The sequence below is a fragment of the Hypanus sabinus genome, chromosome 12 (assembly GCF_030144855.1).
Source record: "Hypanus sabinus isolate sHypSab1 chromosome 12, sHypSab1.hap1, whole genome shotgun sequence".
Lineage (NCBI taxonomy): Eukaryota > Metazoa > Chordata > Chondrichthyes > Myliobatiformes > Dasyatidae > Hypanus > Hypanus sabinus.
The window spans coordinates 20,669,045-20,684,498 of record NC_082717.1 but is presented as its reverse complement, the minus strand read 5'-3'; the positions used below and the strand labels follow the sequence as shown (position 1 = coordinate 20,684,498).

At 42.3% G+C, this 15,454-nt stretch overlaps 1 protein-coding gene across 8 annotated transcripts in view; it reads left to right on the top strand.

The window, feature by feature from the left end:
- Positions 1-15,454, top strand: part of birc6 (baculoviral IAP repeat containing 6) — a 253,706-nt gene that overhangs the window by 23,570 nt on the left and 214,682 nt on the right. For all 8 annotated transcript variants that reach the window (XM_059985630.1, XM_059985634.1, XM_059985633.1 and 5 more), the window contains exons 2-3: positions 8,578-8,759; positions 15,166-15,303. In XM_059985630.1, coding sequence (XP_059841613.1) covers positions 8,578-8,759; positions 15,166-15,303 — 320 coding nt within the window. The remainder of the gene's footprint in view (positions 1-8,577; positions 8,760-15,165; positions 15,304-15,454) is intronic.

The window sequence follows — 15,454 nt, the reverse complement described above, 5'->3', positions numbered from 1 at the left end:
CTACCACAGGTTCTGGAGCTAGGCTTACCTGGGGGGCAATGACAGCTGATGTACATCCAGACGCTTTTCTGGCTGCCTCGTCCGCAGCTTGATTTTCCTGTTATTACATCATTTCCCTTTTTATGTGCCTGGCGTTTTAATATAGCCAATGCTTTAGGTTTCATTATGGCTTTTATTAAGTCTAGAATTTGCTGACAATGTTGTATGGGATCTTCACTACTTTTTTTAAAACCTCTCTGTTTCTACACTGCTCCGAATAAATGGCATACTCCATGAGCATATGCCGAATCAGTATAGATGTCTACTTTCTCACCTTCCATCATTTCACACGCAGCTGTCAGGGCTTTGATTTCCGCTAGTTGGGCTGAACACAGTTGGGGACAGGACTCCATCCTAATAATCTTATAGCTTGACTGATCCTGCTGCACTACTGAGAACCCTGCATGATTTCCATCATAATCCCTATAACAAGAGCCATCTATGAACAGAACTTTTTTATCTGCATCCTCTAGTGGTTCTGACCGTAAATCTGCTCTCAATTTGGCAAATGCCATCGTCTTCCCTACACAATCCTCCTTCATAGCCCAAAGAGACAAAATCGGCTATATTACTGGTAGTGCATCTCTGTATAGTTGTGTCTGGAAATGTTAATAGCATCTGATACACTGCTATCCTGGCTGGCATCAGCACAAATTTCCCTCTTTCCAGCAATTCTGCTACTTTGTGGTGTGTGTACAGAGTCACAGGATAGCCCAGGGTTACAGATGATGCCTTTTCATATGCATAGTACAGCGCCGCCAATCCCTGATAACAGGGTGGATACCCCTGAGCCACCTCGTCTAGTCTCGTACTGTAGTATGCTATCGGCTGCTTTGCTTTTCCTGTCCCTGTCTCTTATGTTAGAACCGCTGTGACATAACTCTCCTGTTGGTTGGATACATACAAATGAAAAACCTTCTTGTAGTCAGGCAAAGCTAATGTTGGTGTTGACTGCAACTCCTGCTTAATAGTATTGAAAGCAATCTCCGCCTCTTCATTCCACTGTAAGCCGTTCTTCAAATTTGTATGTCCTGCTTCTTTCATTATCTTTCTCAAAGTTTCCACAATCTCAGCATATTCTCCTATCCAATCTGAGCTGTACCCTGCCATTCCCAAAAACGTCATCATCTGCCCGACAGTCTGGGGTTTTGGGGCCTTAGTTATTGCCTCAATCTGATCTGGTGCTATCGCCTTCACTCCCTTGGATATTACCCTGCCTAAGTATTCCACTTGCTGCATGCAAAATTGCAGTTTCTTTTTGGATACTTTATGTCCTCCGTGGGCCAACTTCTCGAACAGAGTTATAGTGTCCTGCTCACACTGTTCCTTACTATGGGAGCAAATCAGCAGGTATCCACATACTATAACAATGTGCTTTCCAATGGTATGCCCTCTAGGTCTGCCTTCAACACCTGATTAAAAACATGTGGTGAATGTTTAAACCCTTGTGGCATTCTGGTACAGATATACTGAGCACCTCTGTAAGTAAATGCAAACAGATACTGACACTGGTTGGCCAGAGGAATGCTGAAGAAAGCCGAACACAAATCAATCACTGAAAAGTAACTTGCTTCTGGTGGAACATTAGTCAAAAGGTTGGGGACTACCGCTGGCCAGTCCTCTACCACATCGTTTACCGCTCGCAAATCATGCACCAATCTCCACTTAGATTTATCTGCTTTTAAGACTGGCAGCAACAGGGTATTGCATGGACTGTTTGTTCTTTTAAGCACTCCTATTTCAAGCAACCCCTGCACTGTTGATGCTATTCCCTCTTCTGCTTCTGGTCTTAGAGGGTATTGTGGTCTCCTGGGTGGAATTGCTCCCCTTTTCAGCCTTATTTCCACCGGACTAGCTGTTTTTATTTTCCCTACGTCCGTGTTATGCTGTGACCACAGAATAGATAGCAACTCATCTAACCTATCTTTCTGCTTGCCTCTTTCCTTTCCCAGCAATGGCATGTGTGGTTGGGGAGTTATTTCGACCTCTCTCACTGTCGCTACCATATCTACTCTTACCAGTATTTTAATGCAATTGTTGTCTTCTGATATCCACACCTCTGGCGTGATTTTCCTCCATACTGTTACGGTTTCAGCACTCTTAACTAAGGGTCCTAAGTAGACTGATATCCCTTGTTTACCAACAACATTACGTGGGGCGCAGCCTCCGGTATCCTGTACCATTTTTCTAAAAAGGTGTTCCACTTAACTTGTAAAGCTGCCCCTTGCTTTCCAATTATCACAGCCTCCCCTTCCAGGCGCTGTTGGGTGCATGTCTCCAGGTGCCATCTCTCCTCTAACTCCCTGTTCTGAGTCTCGTCAAAAATCACTGTACAATGTAGCTCAGATTTGGGCATTACAGCCCTGGGTAATATAGCCTGCACACCCTTTTTCCATTTTTCCCAGGTTTCCTGAATCTGATCTGCGATGTCTCCTATCCAAAAGACATTAGCCTCTATCCAAAAGACATTAGCCTTCTTGTCTTCTCGCACTATCAATTGAGCCCCTGCTCTTTCCACACTCAGCCCATTTCTGGTGCATTCTAATTTTAATTCCAGTTTCAATAAGGCATCTCTGCCAAAACAATTCCTTTATTTCCCATTCTCAACTGCACTGGAGCCGTGCACTGTGTCAACTGTGTTTTCCCCGAGAACCCTACCGTCTTAATAAACTTTCCTGACATGGGAAGGTGAAGGACATACTGTGGCTGTACACAAGTGTACGTGGCTCCAGTATCTATCAGCATTGGTGTCAGTTGCCCTTCTAACATAACCTGAACAATGGGTTCCTCGTCTGCCTCCCTTGTTATCATTGGGTAATGTCTCTTCCGACTCGAGTTCTCGGGGCACCCCTAATACCTCGCATAGGGGTTCACAGGTCTGCTTGGGCCTGTGGGGGCTGGTCCTTGGCTGAACTTTAGTTCCCTTCTTATCGGTTCCTGCTGGTGTGTGACAGGCCATGGTGTAAACGGACAATCTCTTCTCATGTGACCTGGCTGATTACATCCCCAGCACAGTCTCTCTATCTCTCTTTCCCCCTGTTTCCTCACTGGTCCCCTCTGCCCATAGCTCCTCTGTCTCTCTCCTTGGAACTTCCAGTCCTGTCTGGGCTGTTTGAATTTAGTCTGTTCCTGATAGGGCATTTGTGGGAATGCTCCTACAAAGACGTTGATTATTGGCAAGGGGTTTTCTGGCCCTTGTCTTACAGTACGATTGGTTCCTCCATATAGCGGTGCTTCATCCACTTTGGTAGCTGTACTCGGACCGGTGGTTGCTGGCAGCATCTTTGCTCTTCTCTTTCTCCTTCTTTTTGAGTTCTTCGAGCTGCATTTGTATTAACTTTCTTTGCACCTCTTCCTGCTGCTCAGCCAACCTTCGTTTGTCTTTCTGGTATTTCTCAACTGCAGGGACTACATGGCCTCCAAGTTCTTGTGGGGTCATTGACGTCAGCCCAACTACTTTCTCCAGTTTGGATTTTACTTGCGGAGGCATTGCATCCAAAATGCTATGTCGGAACAGTGTGGTGATAAATAAGCTATTTTCCACCTCTTGCTCAGTCTCCAGTCTCCACCTTTTCAACTGGTTTTCTACGTAGGCTGCTGAGTTTTCAGTGTATCCCAGTGGGTCCCCCTTTAAGGCTTTGGGGTCCACTTTGGGTGGATAAAGCTTCCTGAGGGCCTGCCATACCCTCTGCCTCACTCTGTCAAACCGGTCTCCATCAGTTCTCGGGTCGTTCGAGTTTACTATGCCAGCCATTTCCATTAGTTCGTTAAATTTCGAGGTTCCTATCAACCTTATCAATAGTGCCTTCAAATCTCCCAAAGCCAATAATCGTCCCGCCGTTTCTTTTTCAAAGGCTCTAATCCATTTCCCTGCTCCTTCATGTAGATTGGGCAGAGTGTTTTTCGGCCCTTCTAGGCCCTGGGATCCCCAGGGGATGTACTGCACTTGTCCTGATCCTTAACTAACAACGGCATCATTCTTCCTCCTCCTTCCCACCTGCCCTGGCTCTCCTCCTCTTCCGACTCCCCTTCTGTCTCAGGGTATGTCTTTACTGCCTCCCACACAAATTTCTCCGGGGTCCTCCTCTTCCCTCGGTCTCCCTGTGGAGTCCTTCCTTTCTGTCCTGATTCAGTACTTGGTTGGCCCCTGGAGTATTTTTCACATCTCCCCTGGCAATCCCCTCTCAGTAACTTATCTAGCTCTCTCTCTACTTCCGCAAGTCACTTCCCTACCGCCGCCTCCTGCTCTTCTAGGCTTTTGCCTCGTACCTCTTCCCCACAAATTCTCGCATCCTCTCTCTCTCCACTTAACTCATGATCCTTACTCGTGCTTGATTCCCTTCTCTCTTGTGTTTCTCCAAGACTCTCATCTATCTTTTTTCCACTTCCTCTTGAATGTCTCATCTCTTCCTGCCCCGATGAGCCACTTTCTTTACCAGTCTGTTTATTTCTATGGTATAATCGATACTCCTCATACTCTTTTTCCTCTCTCAAGTATTTCATCTGTTCAATCTCTTCTTTCATTTCTCTTTGCCTGTTCTACCTTTATCCTTTCTGCCTGTATCTCCTTCCATATCGCCGCTTTTTCCTTCTCGTATTGTCTTTTTTCCTCCTCATTATCCCAAACTTGTACTTCTCCCTGCATGCTTACTGTCCCCGTCGGCAGGGGGCACTGCTTAGGGGTTCCTTCCTCATTATAGGGAGGGGGCTTTTCTGTTTCTTTCGCATCCGGGTACGGAGCTGAAGCCAGCTTCTCACTGTACCTTCCTCTCTCTCTAACAGGCTGTTTCTCCAGCACCTTAGTGTCTTCCTCACTTGTAATCAATATTCTACCTGTCCTCCTCAGCCTTTCTCCCTCCGTTCTGAAGAGTTTTATCACTTGCATTTCTCGTTCTCTTTTTTGCCCTCTTCTTAGATTTATCTTTAGGTTTGTAATTTTTAATTAGTGCCTCCATTTCTTCGCACAAGCTTACATCAAACGTTCCTTCTTGTGGCCATTTTGTGACCAGGTTTTTGGTTCTCTTTTCCCATTTTTCTGAGGTTTTTGTGATCTCATATTTATTTACTGGGATTTTTTTGCTCAGAATCTCTGTTGCTGTTCCTTTACCTGTCATGTTGTTCTCTCTTTTTAAGGTATTTCAGAGATTCACAGTTCGTTTACTGGATAATATTATTTACTCGAATTCTATGCTTAGTCTATCGTCTATCTACCAGCGCTTTAAACTATATATTGGTCTGTCCTTGTTTCCTATTCTGTTCTGTCCGTACAGACGTCTACTCAGAGCGGTATCCACAGAACTTTCTCTTTGCACCTAGTCTATTCAGACCCTTATCTCTTAAGGCGGTATCCGCGAGGATTTTCTCTATTTTCCTTTCCCTGCCCGTTCAGACCTTCGTTTCATACGAAGCCGTATCCACAGGGACTTACCAATACCACATGGAATTTTTCTTCACTTAACTTCTTATTAGTTTATTTGTACTTGCCCTCACTGCAGTGTTCCTGATCAATCCTCTGAGCCTCCTGTTTACCCCCAATTTTGCCAGATTCTTTGGACCAGAGAGACCCTTTGGCAGTGGTTCCACACTTCTGAGACTCCAAGACCTCCCCAAAACCAACAGAATTCTTAGTCCAAATTGTCGCAAAAAGCGCTTGCCTTTTGTTTAGGTGCACCCTTAATTCTGTTATCCTTGTGGGGGTCCCTAGAGGACTGGGAAGTGTCCCCAATCAGCCGTTTCCTTTCCGCGGGTCTCTTTTCCGTCCTGCCACGGTCACCAATTTTGTTGTGGTTTCCCGAGCCCCACAAACGACTAGGAGACGCAGAAGATTCTTCAAGAAGGTTTAAACTTTAATTTGCAAATCAAAGCTGAGACTGTCATTGAGCTAGTCACTGATTGCCCATCGATCCTTGTACATAGCATTTTTTATAGCAATCTCCTCCTTTAGTTGCATTAGCATGTCCAATTGGTCTACAGTTGCGTATCACAAGTACATCCACCACTATTGTTTCTACCCATTGACTTAATCATGTTCTAATCTACATCTCTTAGCTACCTCTCATTAACACACCATTATCTTCTACATTCTTAAGATTTCATTCTCCTACTAAATTGGATACATGCATAGCAAATAGCAAGCTCAAAGCTAACTACATAGTTTCGGTTACACAGCAAACAATGCAACTTTTATACTCCAATAATAACTTCCTCAACACTGTTTAAGATTGGTTAGACATGACCTACCACACACAAAGCCAGGTTGACTGTCCCTGATCAGTCCGATTATCCAAACAGTTATATCTGTTGTTTTATAGTACCTTCAAAAACTTACCCGCTACTCATGTGAAACTCATTGGGTTATAATTTCCTGGTTTATTCTTAAAGCCTTTCCTAAACAGTCATCTGTGGCTAAGGATATTTTAAATATCTGCTTGATGCTCCCTGCAATTTCTGTAGTAGCCTCCCACAAGGTCCTAAGTACACCATGTTAGGTTTTTACCTACCCTCAGTTTTACTCAATGCTTTTCTAAAAGGGATCTGGTCTTGCATACAATGATTTTGCATTCTTCCAATTCTGTCGTCTGCCCTCTTTCCTTGGCTCTTATCCTTTTCTGAATCTCCTCTTCTCCCCTAACTTGTTTATTGGTCACTCTTTCTGCTCAATAGAATGTACCTCTATAATCTAGTAATGAAACATTTGGTTTGACCCTACTAATTCTTCTTCCATATAACTCGAAGTGGAACTCCCTGGAAGTATTCTGTGGTTTAGAAGTGGCATAAGAGTCCTTGAAGCCTGGATTAATGAAGTCAGATAGTTGAAAATGTTCGATTATTGTTGTAGTTTGGTTGAATGATAAGTCTGCTTTTTGTAGCTGCATGATAGTGACAGCATCAATAACAATTCTGTACATTAGGTTTTCCTGTAAAGGTGTTTTACAGCTGGAATTTTTGGCTTTGAAAACTGATGCATTGAAAAGAATGCATGTCTCTGTATCTTGAATGCTTTCATTTTGCTCCTGTGTTGACCTGCATGTTTTTTTGTAAAGTTATATGGGGAACCACATGTTTTTGGAGGCAACAAGTGAATCAAATTATTGTATATTTAAGATTAAGGTCAAAGATTTCTTGATATTAAGGGAATTGATGGATATAATTTCTAAACACTCCTTTTCAATTCAAGTTTAATTATCATTCAGCCATTTATGAAAACAGCCAAATGAGATGTTACTCTGTGGTCAAGGTGCAAAACACAACACCAACAGTCACACACAGCACACACAGAAAGTTGCAGCCACTCAATAAAAGAGACCAAACTCAAGCCGTCCAGTGCCGCCGATATCTGCAGACAACCGCAGTAGAGTTTGTCTTCTGCAGAGCAAGCATAAATATTTTCAAATTATTTGCAGGGATAAAGGAAACTCCTCTGGGGTAGAATTTCAAGCATTATCACCTTGAATAGTGGAGCAGACATGAGAAACTGAATTGCATACTCATCCTGTTTATTACGCTATTATTTATTGGGGGGTGTTATCCATTTTGTGTTGAGGATTTGCACTGAATTTAAAGTAGGCTTGATGATGCACTAATGGTGCATATAATTTTGTGGTGATCCAAATGGTGGATTCCAAATTAAACCTGGCTGAAGCGCAGTCACCACAAAAGAACTTTAAAGAACTCTGGCATGGGGTTGAGTGGTTGGTAGCTTCTGCATCATAGATGCCAAGGTTTAGCCAATTCAGTTCACTACTTATGATATTAAGAAGTAGTTGAGTAATCTGGGCACTGAAAATCAGCCTTTTAACTCCTTACTGTAGTTCAGAAAGGAGCAAAGAGCTTTGAGGCCTTTCTCATGGGGAATAGAAGTGTATAGGGATTGGATGGAAATGATGAAAGTGAGGCAATCAGGGCCAGGGAACTTAGTAATTGAGTAAGTAGGCTAAAAGTCAATACAAGTCTGTTAATCCCATTTCATCACCTTGTAAACTTGCGTGGTCTCTTTAACTACTTGCCTCCCTTTTGAATATTACAATTAAAGCAGTGTCCCAAACAGCACATTCCAGAATCTCATGAGGTTATGTTTTTAAATAATCATGCTGTTTCTTAGTTTTTGCAATTATCTTCATTTTTTGTTCTTAGTTCTTGGCTTCTCAATCAATAAGAGTTTTCTCAGTACCATTCTGTGTATTGTACTTGTTTGTAAATACCTCGATCTGATTTCCTTACAGTCTTTGTTCCATGAAAGTGAGTTCTGCCACTATATAAAGTATTTCATCCTTCAAATCATTTTAGTAAAACACTTTTGCACCATTTTAAAGCCCTCAGATATTTCTTAAAGTATGACATCTATAAAGGTACTTTATGATTTCCATACTCATGTTTTCTAACCCTCTGTTTATGAAACCCAACTTCATAAACTTGAGAAAGTAGTTCTCCTTAATATTTGAGTGTCAATTTATGCATCAGGAATCACTGATAATTTTACCATTAGATTGTACGAAGGACATTTCATAGATAGTAAAATTGCTTTCCTTTTTTCCCCAGCCAAGCCAGGAGGTCAAGTGCGGTGTCAGTACTTTCCAGCGGTCGATAAAGTAGTCTTTGTGGATGATTATGCAGTTGGGTGCAGGAAAGACTTGAATGGCATCTTGCTACTTGATACAGCGCTACAGACTCCTGTCTCAAAGCAAGATGACATGGTCCAGCTTGAATTGCCAGTTACAGAGGTAAGAGATTTTTTCTTTTTCATGGATTCTTCGTTCTTTAAAATGGGTTACTTTTTCTTGTCACTTAAAATAGAAAGTACTTCAGCATCCCTGAAAATCTTCCATTCACTGCCACCTACCTCATTGTTCCCATACCCCACATGCTTGTTTGTACCTTCAGGATCCACAAAGCTGACTGTCCTGGTAGCCCTTCTGTTTCTACTTGTTCATGCCCCACTGAACTTGCCTCAGCTTTTTGTTGTCCCAATTAGTTCAGTCCCTTCCCTTTCCATTCACCCCATCTATACCCATCATGATTTTATATACGCCCTATAAAGCCGCTGCTTAATCTCCTATGTTCCAGAGAATAAAATTCACAGCCTAGCCAACGTCTCCCTTTTCCTTCAGGCCCTCTAGTCTGAGCAGCATCTTCTCTGCATCCTTTTAGCTTTAGTGATGACTCTTCCATACTGAAACTACCAAAACTGCATACAAGTGCAGTCTTGCCAATCTGCAATGTAATGTCTCAACTCCAAAGCTGTGTGCCCTGTGTGAAGTCCAGTGTATCAAACAACTCCTATTGACTTGTAACACTGCTTTCAGTGAACTATAGTTGCAAGACAGTGTTGGTGAACCCTTTGCAATTGCCAGGTCTTCTGCCTTAATTACTCATAAAATGCGCTCTGATCTTCATCTAAGTCAAACAATACAAAATTTGCCTAAGCTAATAACATCCAAACAATTGTACTACTTCTTATCAATACTGAATACACCATTTGAACAATAACAGTCTAGATTCAAAAAGCATGTAAACCTCTGGGTAATGACTTCTACAAAAGCTATATGGAGTCCGGTGCTCCAATCACCGAGGTGTGGGTTGTAGAGGCAGCTGTCCTTTTTTTTTAACAAAAGACCATAAGACCACAAGATATAGCAGCAGAATTGGGCCATTTGGCCTGTTGAGTTAGCTCCACCATTTCATCATGGCTAATCCATTTTTCCTCTCAGTCCCAAACTCCTGCCTTCTGCTCATATCCCTTTGTGCCCTGACCAACCAAGAATCTTATCAACCTCTGCCTTAAATGTACATAAGACTTGGATGCCACAGCTACCTGTGGCAAAGAATTCTACAGTGTCACCATTCCCAGACTAAGGATATTCCTCCTCATCCCTATACTTAAAGGACGCCCTTCTATTCTGAGGCTGTCCTCTGGTCTTACTCTCACAACTCTCCCCACACCCACTGTATCAAGGCCTTTCACTATTCGATAGTTTACAATGAGGTCGCCCCTCATTCTTCTGAATTCCAGTGAATACAGGCCCTGAGCCTTCTTTGAATTCCCTCTCCAGTTTTGCATATGCTTGCTAAGATGAGGAGCTCAAACCTGCTCACAGTACTCCAAGTGAGGCCTCACCAGTGCTTCATAAAGTCTGAACATTATATCCTTGCTTTTATGTTTTAGTGTTCTTGAAATGGATGTTAACATTGTATTTGCCTTCCTCATCACAGACTCAACCTGCAAATTAACATTTAGGGAATCCTGCACAAGGGCTCCCAAGTTCCTTAGTACCTCAGTTTTGTTTTGTATTTTCTCTCCATTTAGAAAATAGTCAACCCTTTCATTTCTTCTACCAAAGATCATGAGCACATAACTTCCTGACACTGTATTCCATCTGCTATTTCTTTGCCTGTTCTCCTAATCTAAGTCCTGCTATAGCCTCTTTACTTCCTTGACCTACTGGCCCATCCAGCTAACTTCATATCGTCTGCAAGTTTAGCAACAAAACCATCAGTTCCACTATCCAAATCATTGATATGTAACATAATAAGAATCAGTCCCAACACAAACCCCTGTGGAACACCTCTAGTTATGGGCAGCCAACCAGAAAATGCTCCCTTTATTCCCACTCTTTACCTCCTGCAAATCAGCCACTGCTTTATCCATGCTAGAATCTTTCCTGTAATACTGTGTGCTTATACCTTGTTAGCAACCCCTTGTGTTACCTGGACAAATGCCTTCTGAAAATCCAAGTATACAACATCAACTGATTCTCCTCTTGTCTATCCTGCTTATTATTTCTACAAAGATTTCCAACAGATTTGTCAGGCAAGATTTTCCCTTTTGGAAACCATGCTGACTATGGCCTATTTTATCATGTGTCTCCCAGTACCATAGACCTCATCCTCAGTAATAGACTCCAACATCTTCCCAACCACTGAGGTCAGTCTAACTGGCCTTATAGTTTCTTTTCTTCTGCCTCTCTCCCTTGAAGAGTGGAGTGCTGTTTGCAATTCTCTAGTCTTCTGGAACCATTCCAGAAACTAGTGGTTCATGAAAGATTCCTCCACAATCTCTTCATCCACCTCTTTCAGAACCCTGAGGTGTACACCATCTGATCCAGCTAGCTTATTCACCTTCAGACCTTTCAATTTCCTAAGAACCTTCTCTCTAGCAGTGGTAACTTCACAGACTTCATGACTCCTGACACTTGGAACTTCCACCGTGCTGCTGGTGTCTCCCAACAGTGCAAAATACTTATTTAGTTCATCTACCATTTCCTTGTCCCCCATTACTAACTTTCCAGCATCGTTTTCCAGCAGTCCGATATCCACTCTTGCCTCTTTTACACTTTATGTATCTGAGGAAACTTCTGGCATCCTCTTTAATATTATTGGTTGGCTTATTTTCATATTCCATCTTTATCTTTATGACTTTTTAGTTGCCTTCTGTTGGTTTTTAAAAGCTTCCCAATCCCCTACCTTCCCACTAATTTTTGCTCTATTATGCCCTCTCTTTGGCTTTTATGTTGGCTTTGACTTCTCTTGTTCGCCATAAGTGTGTCATCTCTCCTGTAGAATACTTCTTCCTGTATGAGATATATATATCCTGTGCCTTTGAAATGCTTCCAAAACTTCCAGCTGTTGCTGGACTGCTGTCATCCCTGCCAGTGTTCTTCTCCTATCAGTTCTGGCCATCTCCTCTTATGTCTTGGGTAAGACAAGGGAACACAAACCAATCCTCATAGAGGAATCAGAAGTGGAGAGAGTGAGCAATTTCAAGGTCCTGGGTGTCAGTATCTCTGAGGATCTAACCTGGTCTCAACATATCGTTGCAACTATAAAGCAGGCAAGATAGTGGCTATATTTCATTTGGAGTTTGAGGAGATTTGGCTTGTCACCTAAAACACTTAAAACTTCTGTACGATGTATGTACCAGGGAGAGAATTCTGACAGGTTGATTCAGTATGGGGGGCTACTGCACAGGACAAAAGAGCTGTTGTTAAATTAATCAGCTGTTGTTAAGTTGTTAAATTAATCAGCTTGGGTACTAGCCTCCGAAGTATCCAGGAGTGGTATCCACCGCTTCAAGGAGCGGTGCCTCAGAAAGGCGGTGTCTATTTTTATGGACCCCCATCATCTAGGGCGTGCCCTCTTCTCACTGTTACCTCCAGAAAGGAGGTTCAGAAGCCTGAAATCATGCATTCTGATTCAGAACGCCGCCTTCCCCTCTGACAGCTAATTCCTAAATGGATAACGAACCCATGAACACTACCTCACTTTTTAATATTATTTCTGTTATTTTTAATTTAACTATTTAATATACATGTACTTTTCTGTGTTATCATGTATTGCATTGTACTGTTGCCACTCAGTTAACAAATTTCATGGCACAAATTGGTGATATTAAACCTGATTCTGACATCCTTGCTGTTGTTTGGGGGTCTGTGTAAAACTCCCATTAGGGTCGTTTTACACTTGCAGGTCCTTAGCTCTATTCACAATGATGTAACACCTTCTGACCCTATCTCACCTATTTAATTTTTTACCAGCAGAACAATGCTGCTCCCTCTGTCTTCCTGCATGTCCTTTTGATACCATGTGTATCCTTGGACATGAAGCTCCTAGATGTAATCTTCTTTCAGTCTTAATTCAGTGATGCCTACACATCAAACCTGCCAAGTTGCAACTGTGCTACAAGTGCATCAGCCTTATTCTGTATACTGCACGCATTCAAATATAATACCTTCAGTCCTGTATTCACCCTTTTCGGTTTTGTCTGTCTTTTACATTGCAACTCATCTTGTTGACTGCAATTTTTCCCTATCAACAGCCTCTCTTCACTGCATATTGCCTCTTTGTAAACAAGCTGCCTCATCTTCAGCACTATTATCCCCACCTTTCCTATGATGATATTTGCATTAAAATATATGCAGCTCAGGATATAAGTCGCCCTGCAACTATTAATCTTTCGAGTTCTGGCCTCACTAGCACATGGCATGGGTAGCAAACGTAAGATCACAACCCTAGTGGTCTTGCCCTTTAACTTAGCACCTAACTCCCTACGCAGAACCTCATCACTTGTCCTACCCATGTCTGTGGCACGTATGTGGACCATGACTTTTAGCTGTTCACCCTCCCACTTAAGAACGATGAGGACTTGATTCGGGATGTCCCAGACCCTGGCACTTCCCGCCCACAGGACCTCCTGTCTGTTCCCCTAATTAATGTACCCCCTAATGTGCCTCTTCTTCTCTCTCCACCCCCCCACCATCCCTTCCCTTCGAGTCACAGAGGCAGACTCAGTGCCAAAGACCTGACCACCGTGAATTTCCTCTGTTAGGTCATTTCCCCCCACCCCCTGATAGTACCCAAAGTGATATACCTGTTGTTGAGGGGGATAGCCACAGGCACTGACTCCTTAACCCCTTTCCCCTTCGTGAATGTCGCCCAGTTTTCTGTGTCCCGCACCTTGGGTGTGACTATCTTTATATGTCTTATCTATCACCCCCTCACTCTCCTGAATGATCTGGAGTTGATCCAGTTCCAGTCCCATCTCCTTAATGTGGATTGTTAGAAGCTGCAGCTGGATGCACTTCTCGTAGTTATCAGGGACACTGGAGACCTCCCTTCCTTCCCCCATCCCACAAGAGATACTACTCTGTATCTGCTCAGCTCGGACAGTAGAGATGCCAGGAAAAGAAGGGAAGCAGGAAAAAAAAACTAACCTAGAGCTTTTCTTTGCTTTGATTTCTCTGATGGAACCTTTTTCACTGAAACCTCGAAGAGCTAAAGCCTCAAGATCAGCACTCTGATTCTGTCCACTCAGATGATGGCTTCTGTGCTTGCCCTTACCCTTACTCTTGCTAATCAATCCCAATTTGCTGTAACGACCTGCTGCTGTCTTTTCTACTCTGGCAGTGGATCTGATTAAAATTCTTTCCTCTCAGAATATGAATTTTCTTCTTTTTAAACCATTCTGTTGTTGATTTGCTATTGTGTTTTGGATCATTCTTGTTACATCATCCAACTTCCTGAAGGAGGTGAAAAAGAACCGAAGGGTAACAGTAAGAGATCTGTAGAAATCTCTAGAACTTGCCAAAATCTGTTCATGTGTCCAACAGAAGAAAAACACTGAACAAGAATGGTGTTCATGGAGGAAACCATTGCTCTCCAGAAAAATATTTCTGCACATCTGAAGTTTGCAAAAGATCGCCTGGATGTTCCACAATGTTTCTGGGACAATGTTCTATGGACAGATGAGACAAAAGTTTTGGCAGAAGTGCACATTGCTGTGTTAGGAGGAAAATGGGAACTGCACACCAACAGCAAAACCTCATCCCAACTGAAGCTTGGTGGAAGGGCCATTGTGGATTTGGGGATGCTTTGCTGCTTCTGGGTGGATGGCTTTCAATCATTGAGGGAACAATGAATTCAATATTGTAACAATATATTTTACAGGAGAGTGTCAGGGTAGTGTCTGTCACCTGAAGCTTCATTGAAGTTGGATGATACGATGAGCTAATGATCCGAAACATGATCAAATCTACAACAGAATTGATTTAAAAAGATTAAATTTGTGTTTTGGAATGGCCAAGTCAGAGTCCAGACCTGAAGAAGGGTGTCCCAGAAGTATGAACTGAGACAGTTTTATATGGAGGAATGGTCTAAATTCCACCTCACTGTTAGCAGCTACAGGACGGTTATTGCTGCTAAAGGAGGTTCTACTTAAATACAAGGGTTCACGTACTTTTCCCAGCCTCCTCAGTGAATTGTTAAACAATGTGTTCAATAAAGACATGAAAAGTTCAATTGTTTGTATGTTATTAGTTTAGGCAGATTGTGTTTGGCTGTTATTGTGACTTGGATGAAGATCAGAACATATTTTGAGTAATTAATGTAGACAATCAGGTAATTGCAAATGGTCACAAATTCTTTCTTGCAACTGCATGTACCCCTTGGTCCCTCTGTTCCATAAGACCCTCCAGAGTCCAACCACTCACTGAAACTGGTGTATGTTTTCAGTTGCTTATACCAGGAAGTGCTGCAATATTTTTTCTTTTAGTTTTTTTTTAACTCATTTATCTAAAATATTTAAGAATCCTATAGAATTTTTTTATTAAAAAATTCTGTGTTTTACGTATATAGGCCCAGCAATTGCTCTCCGCTTGTCTGGAGAAGGTGGAAGTGTCGTATATAGAAGGATATGATCAATTTATCACACAGTTGAAAGAAGGGCTGCAAAATACCTCACACGAGACAGCAGCAAATCACAAAGTCGCAAAAGTGAGTAGAAACTAAAAGAAAATCTCTGAAAGATGCTGCTGTGGCAAAATCTTACTAATGAAAGTACATTTTTAATATTTGGTTTTTCTTCACTGCATTCTTCAATTTAATGATTTATCTCACCTTTGATTTGCTCCTCCATAACCAGACA